The sequence below is a fragment of the Colossoma macropomum genome, unplaced genomic scaffold (assembly GCF_904425465.1).
Source record: "Colossoma macropomum unplaced genomic scaffold, Colossoma_macropomum, whole genome shotgun sequence".
NCBI classification, from domain to species: Eukaryota; Metazoa; Chordata; class Actinopteri; order Characiformes; family Serrasalmidae; genus Colossoma; species Colossoma macropomum.
This window is the reverse complement of record NW_023494784.1, coordinates 3,604,599-3,622,609: the sequence shown is the minus strand read 5'-3', so window position 1 is coordinate 3,622,609 and position 18,011 is coordinate 3,604,599. Positions and strand designations below refer to the sequence as shown.

At 42.1% G+C, this 18,011-nt stretch overlaps 1 protein-coding gene across 1 annotated transcript in view; it reads right to left on the bottom strand.

Moving 5' to 3' along the window:
* The window catches only part of htr2aa (5-hydroxytryptamine (serotonin) receptor 2A, genome duplicate a), a 42,938-nt gene that overhangs the window by 15,118 nt on the left and 9,809 nt on the right, over positions 1-18,011 (bottom strand). The window contains exon 2 of the mRNA XM_036576117.1: positions 3,851-4,051. Within this exon, the coding sequence (XP_036432010.1) occupies positions 3,851-4,051 (201 nt within the window). The remainder of the gene's footprint in view (positions 1-3,850; positions 4,052-18,011) is intronic.

Sequence of the window (18,011 nt, the reverse complement as noted above, 5' to 3'; positions counted from 1 at the left end):
TCAGTAGCTGTAATTCTAACCAGTCAGCACTCAGTAGCAGTAATGCTAACCAATGAGCGCTCAGTAGCAGTAATGCTAACCAATCAGCACTCAGTGGCAGTAATGCTAACCAATCATCATTCAGCAGCTGTAATGCTAACCAGTCAGCACGCAGTAGCAGTAATGCTAGCCAATCAGCACTCAGTAACCATAATGCTGACCAATCAGCGCTCAATAACAGTAATGCTAACCAGTTAGTCCTCAGTAGCAGTAATGCCAACCAATCAGTACTCAGTATTGGTAATGAAAGACAATACATCACTCAGTAGCAGTAATGCCAACCAATCAGTACTCAGTATTGGTAATGAAAGACAATACATAACTCAGTAGCAGTAATGGTAACCAATTAGCACTCAGTAGCAGTAATGCTAACCAATCAGCACTCAGTAGCTGTAATTCTAACCAGTCAGCACTCAGTAACAGTAATACCAACCAATAAGCACTCAGTAGCTGTAATTCTAACCAATAAGCACTCAGTAACAGTAATGCCAACCAATAAGCACTCAGTAGTAGTAATGCTAACCAATAAGCACTCAGTAGCTGTAATTCTAACCAATAAGCACTCAGTAACAGTGATGCCAACCAATGAGCACTCAGTAGCAGTAATGCGAACCAATCAGCACTCAGTAGCAGCAATGTCAGCGTCCTGCTGCCCAAAATCCGTTTGCTGTAGAAAAAAAGGAAACATACAGTTGAGTTTTCTTTGCTTTTTTAGTGAAATACATCCTTCTACTTTCTAAAATTAAAGGACCTGAAGCACAAACCTTCCAGAAGGCACTTTATTAATAATCTAAACTGTCACTGCAACATTTTCAACACAAAACAAATGAAACCCTTGGATCACGAAACAGACATGACAGCGTGTGCAGATCACTGGGATCAGCTCATCCTTTTACAGAGGAATAAACAGACCGATGGCACTTATTCAGCAGCTAATATGTTTAATGAACGCATCGGGATTTGTTGGGAGTCTTTTGAATTCTGTGCGAATCATCAAAAGAATCAGGCCTTTTAAGGAAGCTTATTAGTGGCAGCCAGCCTGATAGTTCGCTTCTGGATCCTAGCGGCTACATAAAGGTCACACTTTCATACCCGCCCCCTCACAGATCTGCCCATTTACCACAGATCTTTGATTAACACTGCTGATCTAGGATTACTTTCTGCTTTTGTTTCATAAAGGACTTGATTTCAAACCCAGCAGGACCTGACTGCACATCAGAGGACTAACTCTGACAAACGTGACACTTAGCACGTTGCTAATGTTTGGATTCAGCTTGTGTAGTGCGGCGCGATTCGCTTGGGTAGCAGTGTCTTCTCAGACAGCGTTATGGCAGAGTTCACGGGTTAAATGTGCAATAAACCTACAGAATTTAATGGCTGTCGCAGTTCCAGTCATTATTAGCTCATTTGCTAATGCCTCGCTAATGCCCTCAGGCTAATCTCACTCTGGAACCTGACCTACAGTTCACTCATCATATTACTAACTGCTGTTATTTTAGTCAGTAATAAAAAAAGAAAAAAAATATTTTAAAAACTTTATTATCCAAGCTTCTTATATAAGCTTAGACGGGAACAGCAATAATGTAGTAAATATACTATTTCATTGATTTTCTTGAAGTATAGTTTATAGTGTTATACTGAAGATGTTATTGTGATGATACTGATACTGAACGTTGTTCTGTTTCTGTAAACGACCTTCATCATTATTCAGGTGTGAGATCAGAGCTCTTTACTGCGGCTCTCCTTAAAAACAGTGACTGTTAGAACACAGGCTGAGCTCTCCTTCTCTCCCTCCCTCTCTCTCTCTCTCTCTCTCTCTCTCTCTCTCTCTCTCACTCTCTCTCTTTCCATCTCTGAATATCTCTCTTTTACTCTCCTCATCTCTGTATGTCTCTCTCTCTGTGTTTATCTCTGTATGTCTCTCTCTCTCACTGTCTTTATCTCTGTATGTCTCTGTCTCACTCTCTTTATCTCTGTATGTCTCTCTCTCACTTTATTTATCTCTGTAGGTCTCTCTCTCAGTCTTTATCTCTGTATGTCTCTCTCTCTCTCTTTATTTATCTATGTATGTCTCTCTCTTTCACTCTCTATCTGTGTATCTCTCTCACTTTATTTATCTCTGTATGTCTCTCTCTCTTTCACTCTCTATCTCTGTATGTCTCTCTCTCTCTCTTTATTTATCTCTGTATGTCTCTCTCTCTCTTGCTGTCTTTCACTCTCTTTATCTCTGTATGTCTCTCTCTCTCACTCTCTTTATCTCTGTATGTCTCTCTCTTTCACTCTCTATCTCTGTATGTCTCTCTCTCTCTTTCACTGTCTTTATCTGTTTTCTTTCTTTTTCTCTCTCTCACTATCTCTCTTCATCTATGTATATCTCTCTCCCCTTCCTTCTCTCTTTATCTCTGCATGTCTCTCTTTAATTCTCTCTCTTCATCTCTTTGTCTCTCTCTCTCTTTCACTCTCTTCATCTCTGTATCTCTCTCTCTTTATCTCTGCATGTCTCTTTCACTCTCTCTTGTCATCTCTTTATGTCTCTCTCTCTTTTACACTTTATCTTTGTCTCTCTCTCTCTCTCTCTGTTTATCTCTGTATGTCTCTCTCTTACTCTCTTCATCTCTCTATGTCTCTTTCTTTCTCACACTTTCTTTATTTATTTCTGTCTTTCTGTTTGTCTGTCTCTTTTCCTCTTTCTTTTTGTCTCTCTCAATCTCTGGTTCTCTCTCTTTCTCTTTCCCTGTCTCTGTGTTTCTCTAGCTCCCTCTCTCTCTCTTTCTGTCTGTAACTCTCTCTTTCTCTCTCTCTCCCTCTCTCTCTCTCTCTCTCTGTAACTCTCTCTCTCAGTGTTCCTGATGGTGAGTCTGTCTCTGTGTGTATGATGTGTCTGAATGTTAAGCCTTGACTAACAGTCGAACTGCAAATAGGTAAACATTTTGGTAACGATTCCAAAAACGATAACGGCCTCGTTATTGCTCTCTCTCTCTCTCTCTCTCTCTCTCTCTCTCTCTCTCCTCGTCCCATGCTCGTTTATTTACAGTTCAGTAATTTCCTCTTCGTGGGAGCTCATTGACCTAATCAGCTGGATATTTGCGAGGCGGCAGTCGTTTATGCAGTTATTCGCTTGTTTGAAGCTCTGTAGATCAAACCGATCAGAGCGACAGTGCAGTCTCGTTCTGAAACACCTTCCCATGAGCCTCCTCCCAGTATACCCTCTCCCCCTCCTGTGGACCGCAGTCTGACGCCTGAGCTGAACGGCGAGGTGGTGAAAAAACACAGCAGCTAATTTCACAATGAATCACGAAGAACTTCAGACACAGATGCTGCCACTTTCCACTTTATTAGGTACACCTATGGCTGCACCTATGTCACGCACATTCAGGGCCGGCAACTCTCACGCATTGTACGCGAGACTCCTGCAGTCAGGTCTCACGCATCACACACTCTCACGCTGCACTCAGCATTTCTCACACACTTTCAAGGCTCATTTATACTCCCTTTACGTACAAATAAGAACACGTCCATTTCAAACGACGTAACCGTCACTGCCCACATACTTCCACTTTACGTTAGCATGGATGATCCACTAGAGGGCAGTCTAGAGTCAAAAGCAACCAAAAATGTCTAAAGTGAATTAGCTTGACCAAGTGTGGCAGACCATGGTTGGAACTAGACTGTCCAGAATCAGGGTTGGTGACCACTGCATTATATTTGCATTACTGTAATGTGACCATTTGTTACAGTAAAGTAGTACAATCACAATAAGGGCGCAGAGCTGCAGTGTACAGTACTATGAGGTCACATGACACTGACTGACCAGCAGAGATGGTCCAGACAGCAGTGATCTTGGCACGGGCGCGGGAGCGGGAGTTGGAGCGGCTGTGGTGGAATGGGTTACGGATGGCCACATAGCGGTCCAGAGAGATGGCACACAGGTGCATGATGGATGCCGTGGACAGCAGGACGTCCAGGTAGATCCACACTGGGCACAGGACAGCAGGGAGTGGCCATGAGTAATCTGAAAAACACACACACACACACACAGTAAGTATACATTCTGACAATAAGAAGGCTTATATACCCAAATATATACCTATTATATATTAATATATAACTGTTAGTACTAACAATTACAGCATGCCCTCACTGGCCACTTTATTAGAAACACCAACCTTGTGCTTCCACTCACTGGCCACTTTATTAGAAACACCTAGCCTGTGCTTCCACTCATTGGCCACCATATACAAGACCAGATACAGTCGTGTGTAGCAGTGGAACTGCATTCTCTAGAGTGATGGAGCGCCATCCAATACCCTCAGTACCTGACCTCATTGATGCTCTTGTGGCTAAATGCAATCAAATCCTTGCAGCAATGTTCCAACATCTAGTGTAAAGCCTTCATAGAAGAGTAAAGGCATGCAGGGTGCTGTGAGGGAAAATAGAAAACTTATTTTTTTCAGGATTTCCACTATTTTCCCATCATCAACATTCCACATAAACCTCAGAAGACTCGTGTAGGTTCACTGGTGGTTTTGGACAGTAAATAAAATGTCTGTATTTGTGTTGTAGTCATGGCGACCCCTGTTTTCTATCACCACCACTGTAAAGACATCTAAACCATTTCACAGCAAACCACTCTGAATCACCCCACAATGTTTACCCCATAATAACTGAACCAGTCAAAAATTTTGGAACAATCGGTGGAATTTTTTTAAATCAATAAAACTGTTCAGAAAATTATCTCTAAATTTTTACTCAAAACTATCCTAAACAAATTTCAACTTAATTGGCCCTTAAAGTGGAACCTTGAGCATTAGCTAAGAGCTGACCGAGGTATAGTAGCCCTAGCTGACCAATAAATAAATAGCACGTTTTTAGTCTTTTCGCTGCATCAGATAGAACCTGTTACCAATGCTACTTTAGCAATGTTGGTTAATACTGTTCAGTGATTATGTCTGAAGGAAGGGCTTCAGCCCATAGAAAGGCTGGTTAAACTCAGTGCGCTCAAGCAGAAAATAACCGTCCTCCGGAAACTGCCGTCCCGTTCCGAAGAGCAGCTCCGAAAGCAGGGAGGAGAAATGGGATGAGGGTGAGAGGTGAAGTGAGAATAGAATAAAACAAAAAGATGAATAGAGGAGCAGGCGAAGGGGAGAGACGGCGGTGAGAAGGGCGGCTTGGTGAAGGGGAAAAGAAGCATGGTGAACAGACAGCGGAGAGAACGTGGGGGAAGTGAGTTACAGAAAACAACTGCAGGGAGAACGTTTATCTCCATAGTGTGAGTGTGAGTGTGTATTCATATCTCTGTGGGGACCACATGTCTTCAGTGTGATGAAAATATTTTGATGTTGTTGGGACGTGAGTGAACAGTGATCATCACTGTTCTGATTGTCTGTTTCATAAAAGTTGTTTAACTAAAGTTGCGTGAAGGTTTCATCATGTAAGCCTTGGGGGAAAAAAAACAGCACAGATCAGCATGATTTCCATGGTGGTCTAAGCTGATTTATGCTGGTTTATGCTCGTCAACCAGCACACAAGCCTCAAAAACACAACAGTCGTAGAGAAGCAAGTAGAAACGCCCCACAAAAACATCAATACATACTATCTGCTTGCATGCGTTTATACAGGAATTGAAGAAAATCAATCTCTGCGAGACGGAGAGATAGAAAGCACTCCAGGCACAACAAACCTCCTTGGCGTCTGCTGAGAGACTGGGTCAATATTTGTCCAGCTTCTAGAACCTCACTTCTCCTTCTTTTGGTGTCTTTTTGCAGCTGGAACTCGTTCTGTATCACAAATCATACAGACTGCCTCACGTAAATTAACTCCTCAACCCAGGCAGCGGGCCGCGTTTGGACATCCGGTGTCCTCTCACCATAAAGGCTACTTTGGAAACTCAACCATACATAATTAAATAATGTCCTTTTACCTTTGAAATGCTAACATACACGCCTGGCCAGACTCTTTTCTCACAGGGAATTGGCCTCAGCTATCTGAGGGCGAAATGTAAGAGACGAACATTTGCCTCCCTGTAGCACATTTAACTTAACAGCTGAGAAAATCAGTTGTCTAGCTAACAAGCTAACTGGTCACCAGTAAATAAGCAACATTAAGTGACCCTTATTAGTCCCACAACAGGGAAATTTCACCTCTGCATTTAACCCATCCATGCAGTGAAACACCACAAACACTAGGGGGAAGTGAGCACACTTGCCCAGGGCGGTGGGCAGCCCTATCCACAGAGCCCGGGGAGCAGTTGGGGGTTAGGTGTCTTGCTCAAGGGCACTTCAGTCGTGCACTGTCGGCTCAAGGGATCAAACCGGCAACCTTCCGGTCACAGCGCTTCTTCTGAGACCTGTGAAGCTCCGCCGCATCTTTTTGAACTGCCGCTCACGCAACGTAATTGGACAGCTGAACGCGCTCGGAGGTGAACGCTAACCGCCAGATCTGTTACGTCAGCTCATTATGGCTGTTCTGATTGGCTGTTTCTTGCCTCATCATGTAAAGTCAATCTAAAACATAAAAAGCTGTGCTTCAGTAGCAGTCGCAAAATGCAAGCCTCTGCTGATAATACCTGAGCAAGGAACAGAATAACTGTTAGCTGTTAGCATTAGCATTAGTGCCCAGACATAACTCATTTTTATTGTTCTATCCTTTTTTGTTATCATTTTAGAGCCTAGGCCTAACTTGTATTAGCCTCCCTCTACCCCTGTGATCGGTCTCTGACCACACTGTGGCTCTTGAACTGATGATTTGCAAAACTGTTGTACCAGAAACCACGTAATCAAGACTTTTGGAGATGACCTAACAACTCCACAAAGTCAGAGGCAGGTCTGTGATGATCTGTGCTGGCATTAGCACCATGCTAATTGCTGAGTACAAGTTTCAGCTGCTTGTTAGCTACATTAGCCTTGTAGCTCGCGGTGTAAAATGAATGAAGCAAACTTCAGATACTAAACCTGCCTTGGATGACTGAATACATTTGGAGTACGAAGGAAAAACTGGGTACATTTGTTTTTGTTTTTTTTGCCAAAATATGTGCGAAAGCTTCACACACTTTGCAAACTTCGCTGTACCTATTCTTGCGTTTTGTGTGCCATCACACTGTATAGTCGCCGCCATTTTGAGGACTGAATCAGGGAGTGACTGAGCTGCACGATGCCTTCAATTTGCTGTGCTTTGTAAATGATTCACCTGCAAGACGCGACAGAAGCTGAGAGACGAGAGACACACAGACCTTTAATTCAGTGTTTTCACTCCAGGCTTGGAGCCGCTGCACTGTATAGTTCAGTGTTCCTCTCTGCTGTTCACCTCGTTCAGCTCAAGAAGGGATTAATCAGCTAATAATATCAGGTATTTTAACCAGGAAACCACAGTTATGCAGTGCAGGGGTTTCAGGACTGGAGCTGGAAACTCACTAACTGCACTAGCAAACTTACAGAATCACGTCTGTCGAAACACGACGTCGTTTTCCGACCCACAACATTCAGTCTGATATTTAACGCTTATGTTTCTCATTTAAATCTCCAGAAACAGAGAGTAAAGTTATCCCGGCTGTCTGCAGCTCCGTTAGGGGGCGACTGTTCATCTCTCGGCTGTTAACATCAGCTAAAGTTATCTAAAGGCCAGCAATGTTCACATCTGTGTTAATTAGCTGATGTCGTTACCCTCCTATGATCACAGAGTTTATCTCCTCTTTATGCAGCACCATGGGATCCTTTACCCACCCTGACGTGAAGAGCCGGTGGGCTTCTGTGCTCTTAAATGCTTTGAGAGACTCCCCAGAATAGGGAGAGGGGTTGTGTATGAGATAAATGTAAATGTCAGGAAAACACTAATTTAGTAGCTTTCCGCCAGTTTAAGTGGAACCAGGAGTTCAGAGGAAGCTGTATAAGGATCACAGCCTGATTTATCGACTTTGTTGAGGAAACATTTTTCTCTTCCACAGTAAGGAGAGTAATTTTAGCCATCTTTCACCTCCAGTTATGTTTGTGCGGAGCAGTGAAGCCAGAAATTCGGTCCCAAATACCACATCACTGAAACCCTAGGATTAGTAATAATACTGTGGTAGCTGCGACAGGCCGCACTGCTGTGAGGAGCTTAGGCTCTTGGGAGGCACCGCACTCCCAGATACTAACTGTGTTAGTTGTAATAGTTGCACTTATTACAGTAATTGTGTCCATGAAGGGTGGGCTTTGTAGTGTAACTAGTGGTTAGAAGTGTCTATTCTCTTTGTGTGTTGTGTCCTCCTGCCTTACCCACTCCCTGTGTTTCATGTTGGGGGAGCACTAGGGTGGGCTGCCTGTTAATACATGCAATGTTTTCCATGTTGTTTTCTACACCGATGCTACAATATATTCTTCAAAACTGTATGAAATAACATCCCTTATTACATGTAAGTGTCTATATACAATAATATGTCCCATGTGTATTATATCTATATGTAAAACACATTTTCTAAATCTAACCCTAACCTTCACCTTAGGAACCAGAAAGAAATGGTTTTGGTCTTTTGGTTTTTCAGAGGGATGGAGACCACCACACACACACACACACACCAAATCTCTTTATCTTTCTCTCTTTGTTGTGTGCAGCTTATCAGAGGGATGCATCCCAGATAAGCCCGGAAATCTGAACAGCGCTTTGGGTCCAGCGCTGCTGATATGAGCACAGCTCCTCTACAGACACAAACACACACTCACAAGACACAAAAGACTTTAATCAAGCCTGACATTCTGTCCCAACCCAACTGTAGCACAACAAAATCCTGTCTGATCCCGACTGTACCACGACACATTTCTGTCCCAACCTAAATGTACTGCAACAAAATGCTGTTTGAACCTGACTGTAATGCAGCGAAATTCTGTCTGAACTCGACTGTAGCCCAACAAAATTCTGTCTGAACTCGACTGTAGCCCAACAAAATTCTGTCTGAACTCGACTGTAGCTGATAAAATTCTGTCTGAACCGACTGTAGCCCACAAAATTCTGTCTGAACTCGACTGTAGCTGATAAAATTCTGTCTGAACTCGACTGTAGCCCCACAAAATTCTGTCTGAACCGACTGTAGCCCCACAAAATTCTGTCTGAACTCGACTGTAGCTGATAAAATTCTGTCTGAACTCGACTGTAGCCCCACAAAATTCTGTCTGAACTCGACTGTAGCTGATAAAATTCTGTCTGAACCGACTGTAGCCCCACAAAATTCTGTCTGAACTCGACTGTAGCTGATAAAATTCTGTCTGAACTCGACTGTAGCCCACAAAATTCTGTCTGAACTCGACTGTAGTCCAACAAAATTCTGTCTGAACTCGACTGTAGTCCAACAAAATTCTGTCTGAACTCGACTGTAGCCCAACAAAATTCTGTCTGAACTCGACTGTAGCCCAACACAATTGTCTGAACTCGACTGTAGCCCCACAAAATTCTGTCTGAACCGACTGTAGCCCCACAAAATTCTGTCTGAACTCGACTGTAGCCCCACAAAATTCTGTCTGAACCGTCTGTAGCCCCACAAAATTCTGTCTGAACTCGACTGTAGTTTAACAAAATTCTATCTGAACCTGAAACTTTTTTACATCAACTTGCCCTGACAATGTAAACATAGCTAGCATTTTACTGGGCCAATAAACAAGGTTGACCTAAATACGATGTTCAATTTTTCAAATAATTAGTCATATTTAAAATAACATGATTAATTGTTTACATATTATGAGAAAAATAAAAAAATTGCACTTTAAAAAAATGTTGAAAGCTACTGATCTACAGGGAATGAAATTAAATATATGGTATTTTCTGCACATTTTAGTGCTCGATTTCTATTTATTAGATAACTCCAACATATTGGAAAATATAAAACATGAAATGTGCAGTAACTTGCACAGGCCACATTTTATGTTTTCTTTTTAATTAAGCAAATAAACAGTAATTGTGTATGAAAATGTTCAGAAGTGTTTTCTCTGTAGAGGATGTGTTATTTTCACTCTAACAAAACAAAAAAAACAAAATGTCATTTGAGCAGCGCTGCCCAAACTTTTGCATATGATTGTAACTAACACATTAATCTGTGTCTTGCTGTCATCTGTCGTCTGTTGTTTTGATCTAATGTCATGTTGGTTCACAAGAAACTGCGAGATCTTAGGTTATGGGATGCAGGGCTGTCAATCAGGACACTGACTTCAGTTAAAGACAAAAAATCAGTGGAATCTGTCATTATGTGTCATTATGTGTGGGTTCTCTCAGGTTTTCATCACTGATTAAGATTGTAAAGTTCTCTAGTGTGGGTCAAGCATTACTGTAGTTAAGCCTTTATGTGTAAGGTTATGTGTGTTTGTGTGAATGTGTGACCTTTTTATATGATTTTTCTCCATTTTTCAGCAACACTTTGTTTGGAATGGTCCTTTGTTGATTATTAATAAACTCGTAACAGATTATCAGTAACACCTCAACAACATATCAGTGAAGTAGCAAGTGAAGCATCTGAAAACACTGAAGTAAATATCTTGTAGATGTTCTGTGGATATTAAGTAGATGTATTGTCAATATGTTACTTAAAACATTACGCAAAACCTAACCTTACCAACCTTACCCCAAAACCTAATCCTGACCTTCACCCTGGCCCTAATCCTAACCTTAACCCAAAACCTAATCCTAACCCTCACCCTGGCCCTAATCCTAACCCTCACATGTTTTTGACATGCTACTGAGAGTCTGTTGAGTGTTTGTTTCATCTAAACAGGACCATTAAAAATAAAGTTTCACCCATTTTTCTCTATTCTTCATTCTCTTTCCATTAATAATGTTTCCTTTTGTTTTCCTATAATCCTGAAAAACACTTTGTCTACAATCTTCTCATTTGAATTCAAATCATGCTCTGTTCTATTGTTTTTTGCGTGTATCTCACAACACACGAATGGATCATGATCATGAATGGGTGTTTCTAAACTGTTTATCATAGTGAATATGTGGTATTTTACCCAATACTGATCTCTGTGTGTGAATTTCCGTATGTTGGACAATGCTAATGTCTGTGTGAGTGTCTGTGTTTACGAGTGAAAGCACTGAAGGACAGTGAGGACGGCCTGACAGCCACTAACCCAAAGTCAGACAGTGTGTCTAATTATGGAGGCTCATCAGCATCGGCACTGGGGACCCGTTAATTACTTTACCATTTAATCTGCTGCCTTTTACGCTCAAGCCCCTCACTCTAATCTCCGCCGCTCTGCCTCAAAAAACAGGTCAGTCCGAGTGACCCAAGTACAAAAATTAGCTGGCAAACAAAAGAGCCTGCTTTTCACAACCCACTGGCAATGTTCACTGGGAGATGCAGGCACCTCAGGTAACTGAGCATCGAGCATTCCCAGTAATTCCTGATAAGGGCAGTGGTTCTGAGCACCCAGCGGAGTATGGCAGAAGGCACTGCCTGATACCCACACAGTCCCCAGGACTAAAGAAATGCTTTGGGCAGCAAGTATCCACCGACAGCATGGGGCAAAAACTGCCAGTTGGTGTTCTCAGATAGGAGAAACCCTGCTGACCTGGAAGGCTCCCTCCAGTTCAAAGCCCCTGATTTAGAAGAACTCGTGCCCCAGGCCTTCAAGCAGGTGCTCACAGCAGGTGTCTACAACAGCACATTCATCTCACCATCTGGTGACGGAACTGATGATGGTCCATCAGGTACATCCAGCACAACCTGAACAAGCCTGCTTCTGTTAACAGCCCTGACAACCTGAGCCTTGTTACTGACCATCATAACTGTTCCAGGAAAACAAGAGAGTGAGGGAAAGTCATTTGGAGAGCCAATTATATCTCCTCCAAGATGTCAAAGTGGGGCGACTAGGCCACGTTCAAGGGCTGTATCTAGACTGCAGACTTGAAGGCTGCCATTGCCTAGTCTTAGTGGATATTGGATCTAGCTGTGCTGCCCAATATCATTGGTTTGTGCCCTGCTTGTTGGTACCCAGTGGTTTACAGATGAAGATGGTGATGTTGATCCCTTTATTGTTCAGCTGCAGTTTCTTAGCTCTTGTAACAGAATTTGGCAGTTATACTCTCCCCAAAATGTGATCAGCTGTCCAAAAATGATGTGTTATCAGAGGCTCGTAAAGATGCTGTAGCCATTTTTACATGTCTCAGGGGAAGCTTGAGACGAATGACTAAATTTGGAGAAAAAAATGTTGACTGGCAAGCAGATTGAGATCAAGGACAGACAGAAAGCTCCTACATTTGGCCACTGTGGGCAAGGGAGATACTCATGAGTAATGGGTGGCTGATAGACAGGATTCATAGACCAAGACCTGTTGAATTGCTGGGGGGCATCTTCATCCCAAGGTGTCGACTGGCATCGACTGATCTGCCAGTCACCTCGGAATGGAAACCATCCCCTTGGCAAGGACAAAAGAGAGTGACATTCCTGTCATGAGATCAAGACCATGCAGAGTGCCCAAGTACTACCCACACCATGGCTGACTCAGTCAGCAGCAGAATTTCCTGAGAATCCAACACCAGAAAGAAAGCGCAGCCATTGTGACTGGGCTCCTTCATGAAGTATTGCAGACCAGTCTCCCATAGTCAGGCAGTACAATGCATCTGTGTGACCTTAATGATGAAGCAGGTGTGGTTTGAGGGTTTCAGGTTGAGAAAAGTTTTGAGGATGTATTTACAGAAAAGATTTGGGTCACTATTGATTATTAAAGACTTTTCACTGTGGTAGTGAAGTTTGACTGGGCTGCGAGCCAGGAGACATTTCACCACAGTAGTGGAGTTTGACTGGGCCAAGAGCTGGGAGATTTCTCACCATGGAGTGGAGTTTGACTGGGCCATAAGCTGGGTGATTTTTGACCATGGTAGTAGTGTTTGACTGGGCCATGAGCTGGGAAATTTTTCACCATGGTAGTAGTGTTAGTAGTGTTTGACTGGGCCATGAGCTAAGAATTTTTTCACCATGGTAGTACAGTTTGACTGGTCCATAAGCTGGGAGATTTTTCATCATGGTAGTAGAGTTTGATGGGGCCACAAGCTGGGAAATGTTTCATCATGGTAGTAGAGTTTTGGGCCATAAGCTGGAAGATTTTTCACCATGATAGTAGAGTTTGACTGGGCCATAAGCTGGGAGATTTGTCACCATGGTAGTAGAGTTTGACAGGGGCCTGAGCTGGGAAATTTTTCACCACGGTAGTAGAGTTTGACTGGGCCACGAGCTGGGAAATTTTTCACCATGATAGTGGAGAAAATAAAAAGCAGCTTTACAGCAATCCAGGTCCCAGCCCCAAGTGAGAAAGTCAAGGGGAACAGTCGCAAGAGTGGCAACTCCCTAGGAAGAAGAGGAAGAAACCCTGAGAGGAACCATGTCTCAAAAGGGGAACTCATCCTCCTCAAGTCAACACTGGACAGCAAAACAATGACAGCACAATAAAGAACAATATGAATAAAGAATGAAGCTTTGAGTGATGAATATATAATAGTGTAAAATGAATAAAGAAAAGAAATGCGCATGTCACTGGACAGAAGTGTTTAGATCAACCACTGAAAACTGATGACTACTGTCAGAAGCCTATTACAGACTGTGTCTGAACAGAGACTGCAATGTTATTCCAATGCTGGGGGGCTTTGTGTGAAAAAGCCTTAACACATTAAGGTTGAGGACTGTGTAAAAGTGTCCTTGGGTTTGATAAAGGTGCTTTATCACTTGAATGAATTATTGTTATTATTGCATTTGCTGGTTTGACGTGCGACTTTAAGTGCGCCTGTGGGTTGAGTTGTGTAAAATACAAGTGTTTATTGTGGATCATCGTGTTTGTCCGTCATGAACCTATAATAAACACGAATTTAACTAAATTGAAGTGAAAATCTCCAGGCAGCAATGCAACTGTGTGCCTGAATGTTTATGCCTACATTGCTATATGTGTGAGTGTGTGAGTGTGAAAGTGTGTGTGTATGCTTTTAATGCCACCTGCTATGCATTGCTCTGTGTATGATTACAGAGCCGCAGCCTCCGGGTTCCTCCGGTTCTTTTCTCTAAACTTTCCTGAATTCATCTTCTGCCTCGTTAAACAGTTCCACATCCAACACACTAATTATTACCAGATTATCCACAACTTACCCCACCTCCTCTTTCTCACTCTGCTTTTTTCAGCTATGCTCGCTCTGCAAATAGTTCACTCTGAACTTAGACCGAGTGGTAACGTGTCAAACTGTCTCGGGCGTTCTCTGAGAGCTGAAGGGCTGGTTCATTAGAGCGAAAGAAGCCTAGGTGAGAGCCCATTATGGCAAATCTATTCATCGGCTCGTTCTCCTCCACCTGCGCTGAAAAGAGCACAGCAAATGCATGCACTTTTCCTCAGAAACACAGAAAGCAAACACAATGGCGGACGGTCAGTGCTCATCAGGAGTTGAGTGGTTTTTATGGTGGCGTCCCATTTGGAAGTAAGAACAGAGCTCCACTCAATAAACACATCATCGTTAGTGGGGCTTTTCACCTCGAGCTATAGGATGTTGCTTGTCTCCTTGGCGTCATCAAGCACCATGGCAACCAGGAGATGACTCGTTCCATCATCATGGCTGTAGCAATGAGATAAATCCATCTGCAGACCCGGAGAGCCAGCAGCAGTTCTAGACCTGCAGCTTTAGATTTGTGCTTCTTAATGTGCTGGTGACACTGTGAAGGTAGCATTTTTGCATCATGGTTTACAAGCTAACTCAGGGGTCGGCAACATGCAGCCCTTTTACTGTCCTGTTGAGGCTCCACAGCAGAATTAGATTTGTAGGTAATAATAAAATAATCCTCCTTTACAGTAAAATAAAGCTCTGCTGATCGTTCAACACAGTTTAACAATAAATGGTCTTAAACTCTGGAGTTAATGTAGAACTGCTGATTCACCCTTTAACCCTGAAGATCAGCGCAGACTGCTGGTCACCATAGCAACGCAGACAACAATCTCGCCTAGCTAGTAGCTAACGAAACGGCAAAGAGAAAGATTTATGATGAACATCGATAATTTGAAGACGAATGGACTTATTTGCGTTTATAATCACTCCAGCTGGTTTCCTGATACGTTTAATCTGCAACGAGAAACTTTCAAACACTAAAAGGTCACAAGGCTGAAGTCGCATCTCATTCGCCAGCTTCTTGTTCAAATTTTCCCATTCCACCTTAAATGGTGCAACAGTTAGCTACATAGTTAGCTACATTTTGGTGCCCCAGGCACCATTCAAGTTGGAACAGGAACATTCTAGCAAGAAGCTGGTGAATGACAAGCTGAACTTCAGCTTCATAAAAAGTCTAATGCTAAGAGATATTTTACAAGAAACTGTTCTACTTTTTGCGGAAAAGTTTCCTGCTGGAGATGCGAGAAAAGCGGCTATAGCTGAGCTAAAAGCAGATCAAAGTGGCTATAGCTGAGCTTAAAGCCGATCAAAGTAAGTCTGTGTTTTCATGGGGTTCTCTGGGGCTTTTAGGACAACTTTATGACTTATTCAACTTCACAAAATATTTGGTGGGTATTGACACAAACATAATCTCGTCCTGGCATGAAAAAGTCTGGGAAGTCTTAAGTAACTTAAGTAACCTTAATCCAAATTGCTAGCAGGTTCAAGTGTAAAAACCTGGTATGCCCCGAACGTCTGAAAGTGCAGCTCTAGGACTCTCTGGACTCTCCGGAGCTGGATGATGGATGATGTTGATAACATCAGCTCTGTGTTTGTGGCTGTGGACGTTTAAAGGGCGGACAGTTCCTTTGGAGAGGGGAAATGCTCCGGCATCATGGCGGTGAGGGTATAATTTTGCATCTTTACTGATGCTGTGGGGGCAGAAGAGGTTTAAAAGTGCTTGAGAACCAAAAGAAAATAACCATGTGTACAGCAGTTCATCAAACACTGAAACCAAACAAGCCTTTCTGTCCTGCCCTGCCTCACGGATCCTCTCCCCTCTCCTCCCTCTCTCCTCTGTCCACTCTGCCCAAACCCTTCATTTGAGTCCACTCAGGGGCTTTTTCTATGTCTAATGAAAGCTACAGATTCTGAAAAAAATACGGAAATGTTTCTCAGGAAGAGCAGCCAAAACATCAAGATGTTCATGTTTTCAGAATCCCGTTGATATTTGGTCCCAAAACAAGGCCAAACAAACAAGTGGGCGGGGCAGAAAGTGACAATACAATCATTTTGCAGTTTGCAAATAAGACTATCCAGATCTAAACATCACCACAACAACATCACCTTTACTACACCCGAATCATCCAGTACAGACAAAGCTCAGGCAATTAACAGATTTTAGGAATTAACCCTTAAACATTTCAATTTGCTATACTTTTGTGTTTGAATGAATTTACGTGATTACATAATTAAACTCATAGTATATTAAGCAATTAATTTGTGCCACCAGATTTTGGAAGCACATTCCCACCACCTGAAAGAAAAGGCTGTAGTATGTCATAATAATGAGAAAGTTTTTCTTAATTGACTTAGTATCTCATATTAATGACTTACTGGCTTATAATAATGAGAGGTTTTCCCATGATTATGACTTAAGATCTTATAATAATGAGAACAATATTTATGAGATTATGTTATGAGATACTAGGCCACAATTATGAGAAAATAAGTCATCATTTTGGCGTAGTAAGTCATTATTGTGAGCTACTAAGTCGTCCATAATTCTGAGACACCAAGTTGTAATTATAAGATAGCACATCTAAATTATGGAATAGTCATAATTAATATAAAATAATATAATCATGAGATATCAAGTCCAAATGATGAGACATTACGTCATATTAAGATACAAAGTCATAATTATGGGAAATTAAGTCATAAATATAACATAGTAAGCCATTCTTATGAGAAAGTCATAATTATGATATAGTAATTCATAATTATTATGCTAAGTTAATAATTAAGATATAGTTATAGTTATAATTAAGTCATAATTAAGATTATAGTTATGATGTACTAAGTCAAAATGAGAAGCAGGCAAAAGCAGTTAAAATAAACCCTAAAAATCAATTTCAGATCAGAATTCATTTTTAGATACAAATTCTGATTTAAATTTCTAATGGCATAAATCGAACTCCACAGTAAAACCACAAGAAGAATCATCGCTTCCTTTCACAGCCCTGAATGAGTTCATAGGTAATAAACAGGTACGAACTGTATAAGAATCTTTGAACTTCGTTTACACCATATAACTACCCAGTACCCCAAATAATCACACAGTACTGTGGAGTTTGTACCTCACACTTACTCAGTTACTATCTAGAACATATTGAGCATTTGGTGTAGTTAGACAACCTTGGATGTTGCCTAAAATAATTATCTAGTTCTTTGGAGTTCATATCACATAGATAATTCAGATATTTAACAAAGATCCATCTGTGGTTTGTAAGAATGAATATTGCCCAGACTTCGCTACACATTTCTACTAATATTCTGTTTGACAACAAGTGTAGGGGACAGAGTTATTTGTCCCCTGCGTCCCCCATATCTGCGGCACTCCTGCTCCCAGCTCTTCTCGCCAGACTCAATCATCTTCACACTCAGGTATTTATGTGAGTCAGAGCTGAGAGTGAGTCACTGGGAGTGAATCAGGAATTCTTCCTGGAACTTCAGAAGCCGCTTGTTTGAACTCGGTGGGCTTGAAAGCTCATTCGGAAAGGGTGCGCTGTTCTTTGATTACAAACGGCCGACGGATTCCCTGGAAAGGGAAACGCTCAGCAGTGACCCAACAAAGCAGTGACCCAACACAGCAGTGACGTCTAATTTGTGAATGAATCTGTGTTTTGAACTTTTGCTTATTCATGTATGAGGATTACCGATGTGTTTGATGGTGCGTTCACATGTTGGCGGTAGACTGGTGTAAGCGGAACAATTCGCCAGGAGCCCAATTTTCTAACTTTTTATGTCGACTGCAGGAGAGGTTGATTTTTTGGGAGCCGTGGACGCCAAACAACTCCTTGTTTAAGTGACCCTTATTAGTCCCACAACAGGGA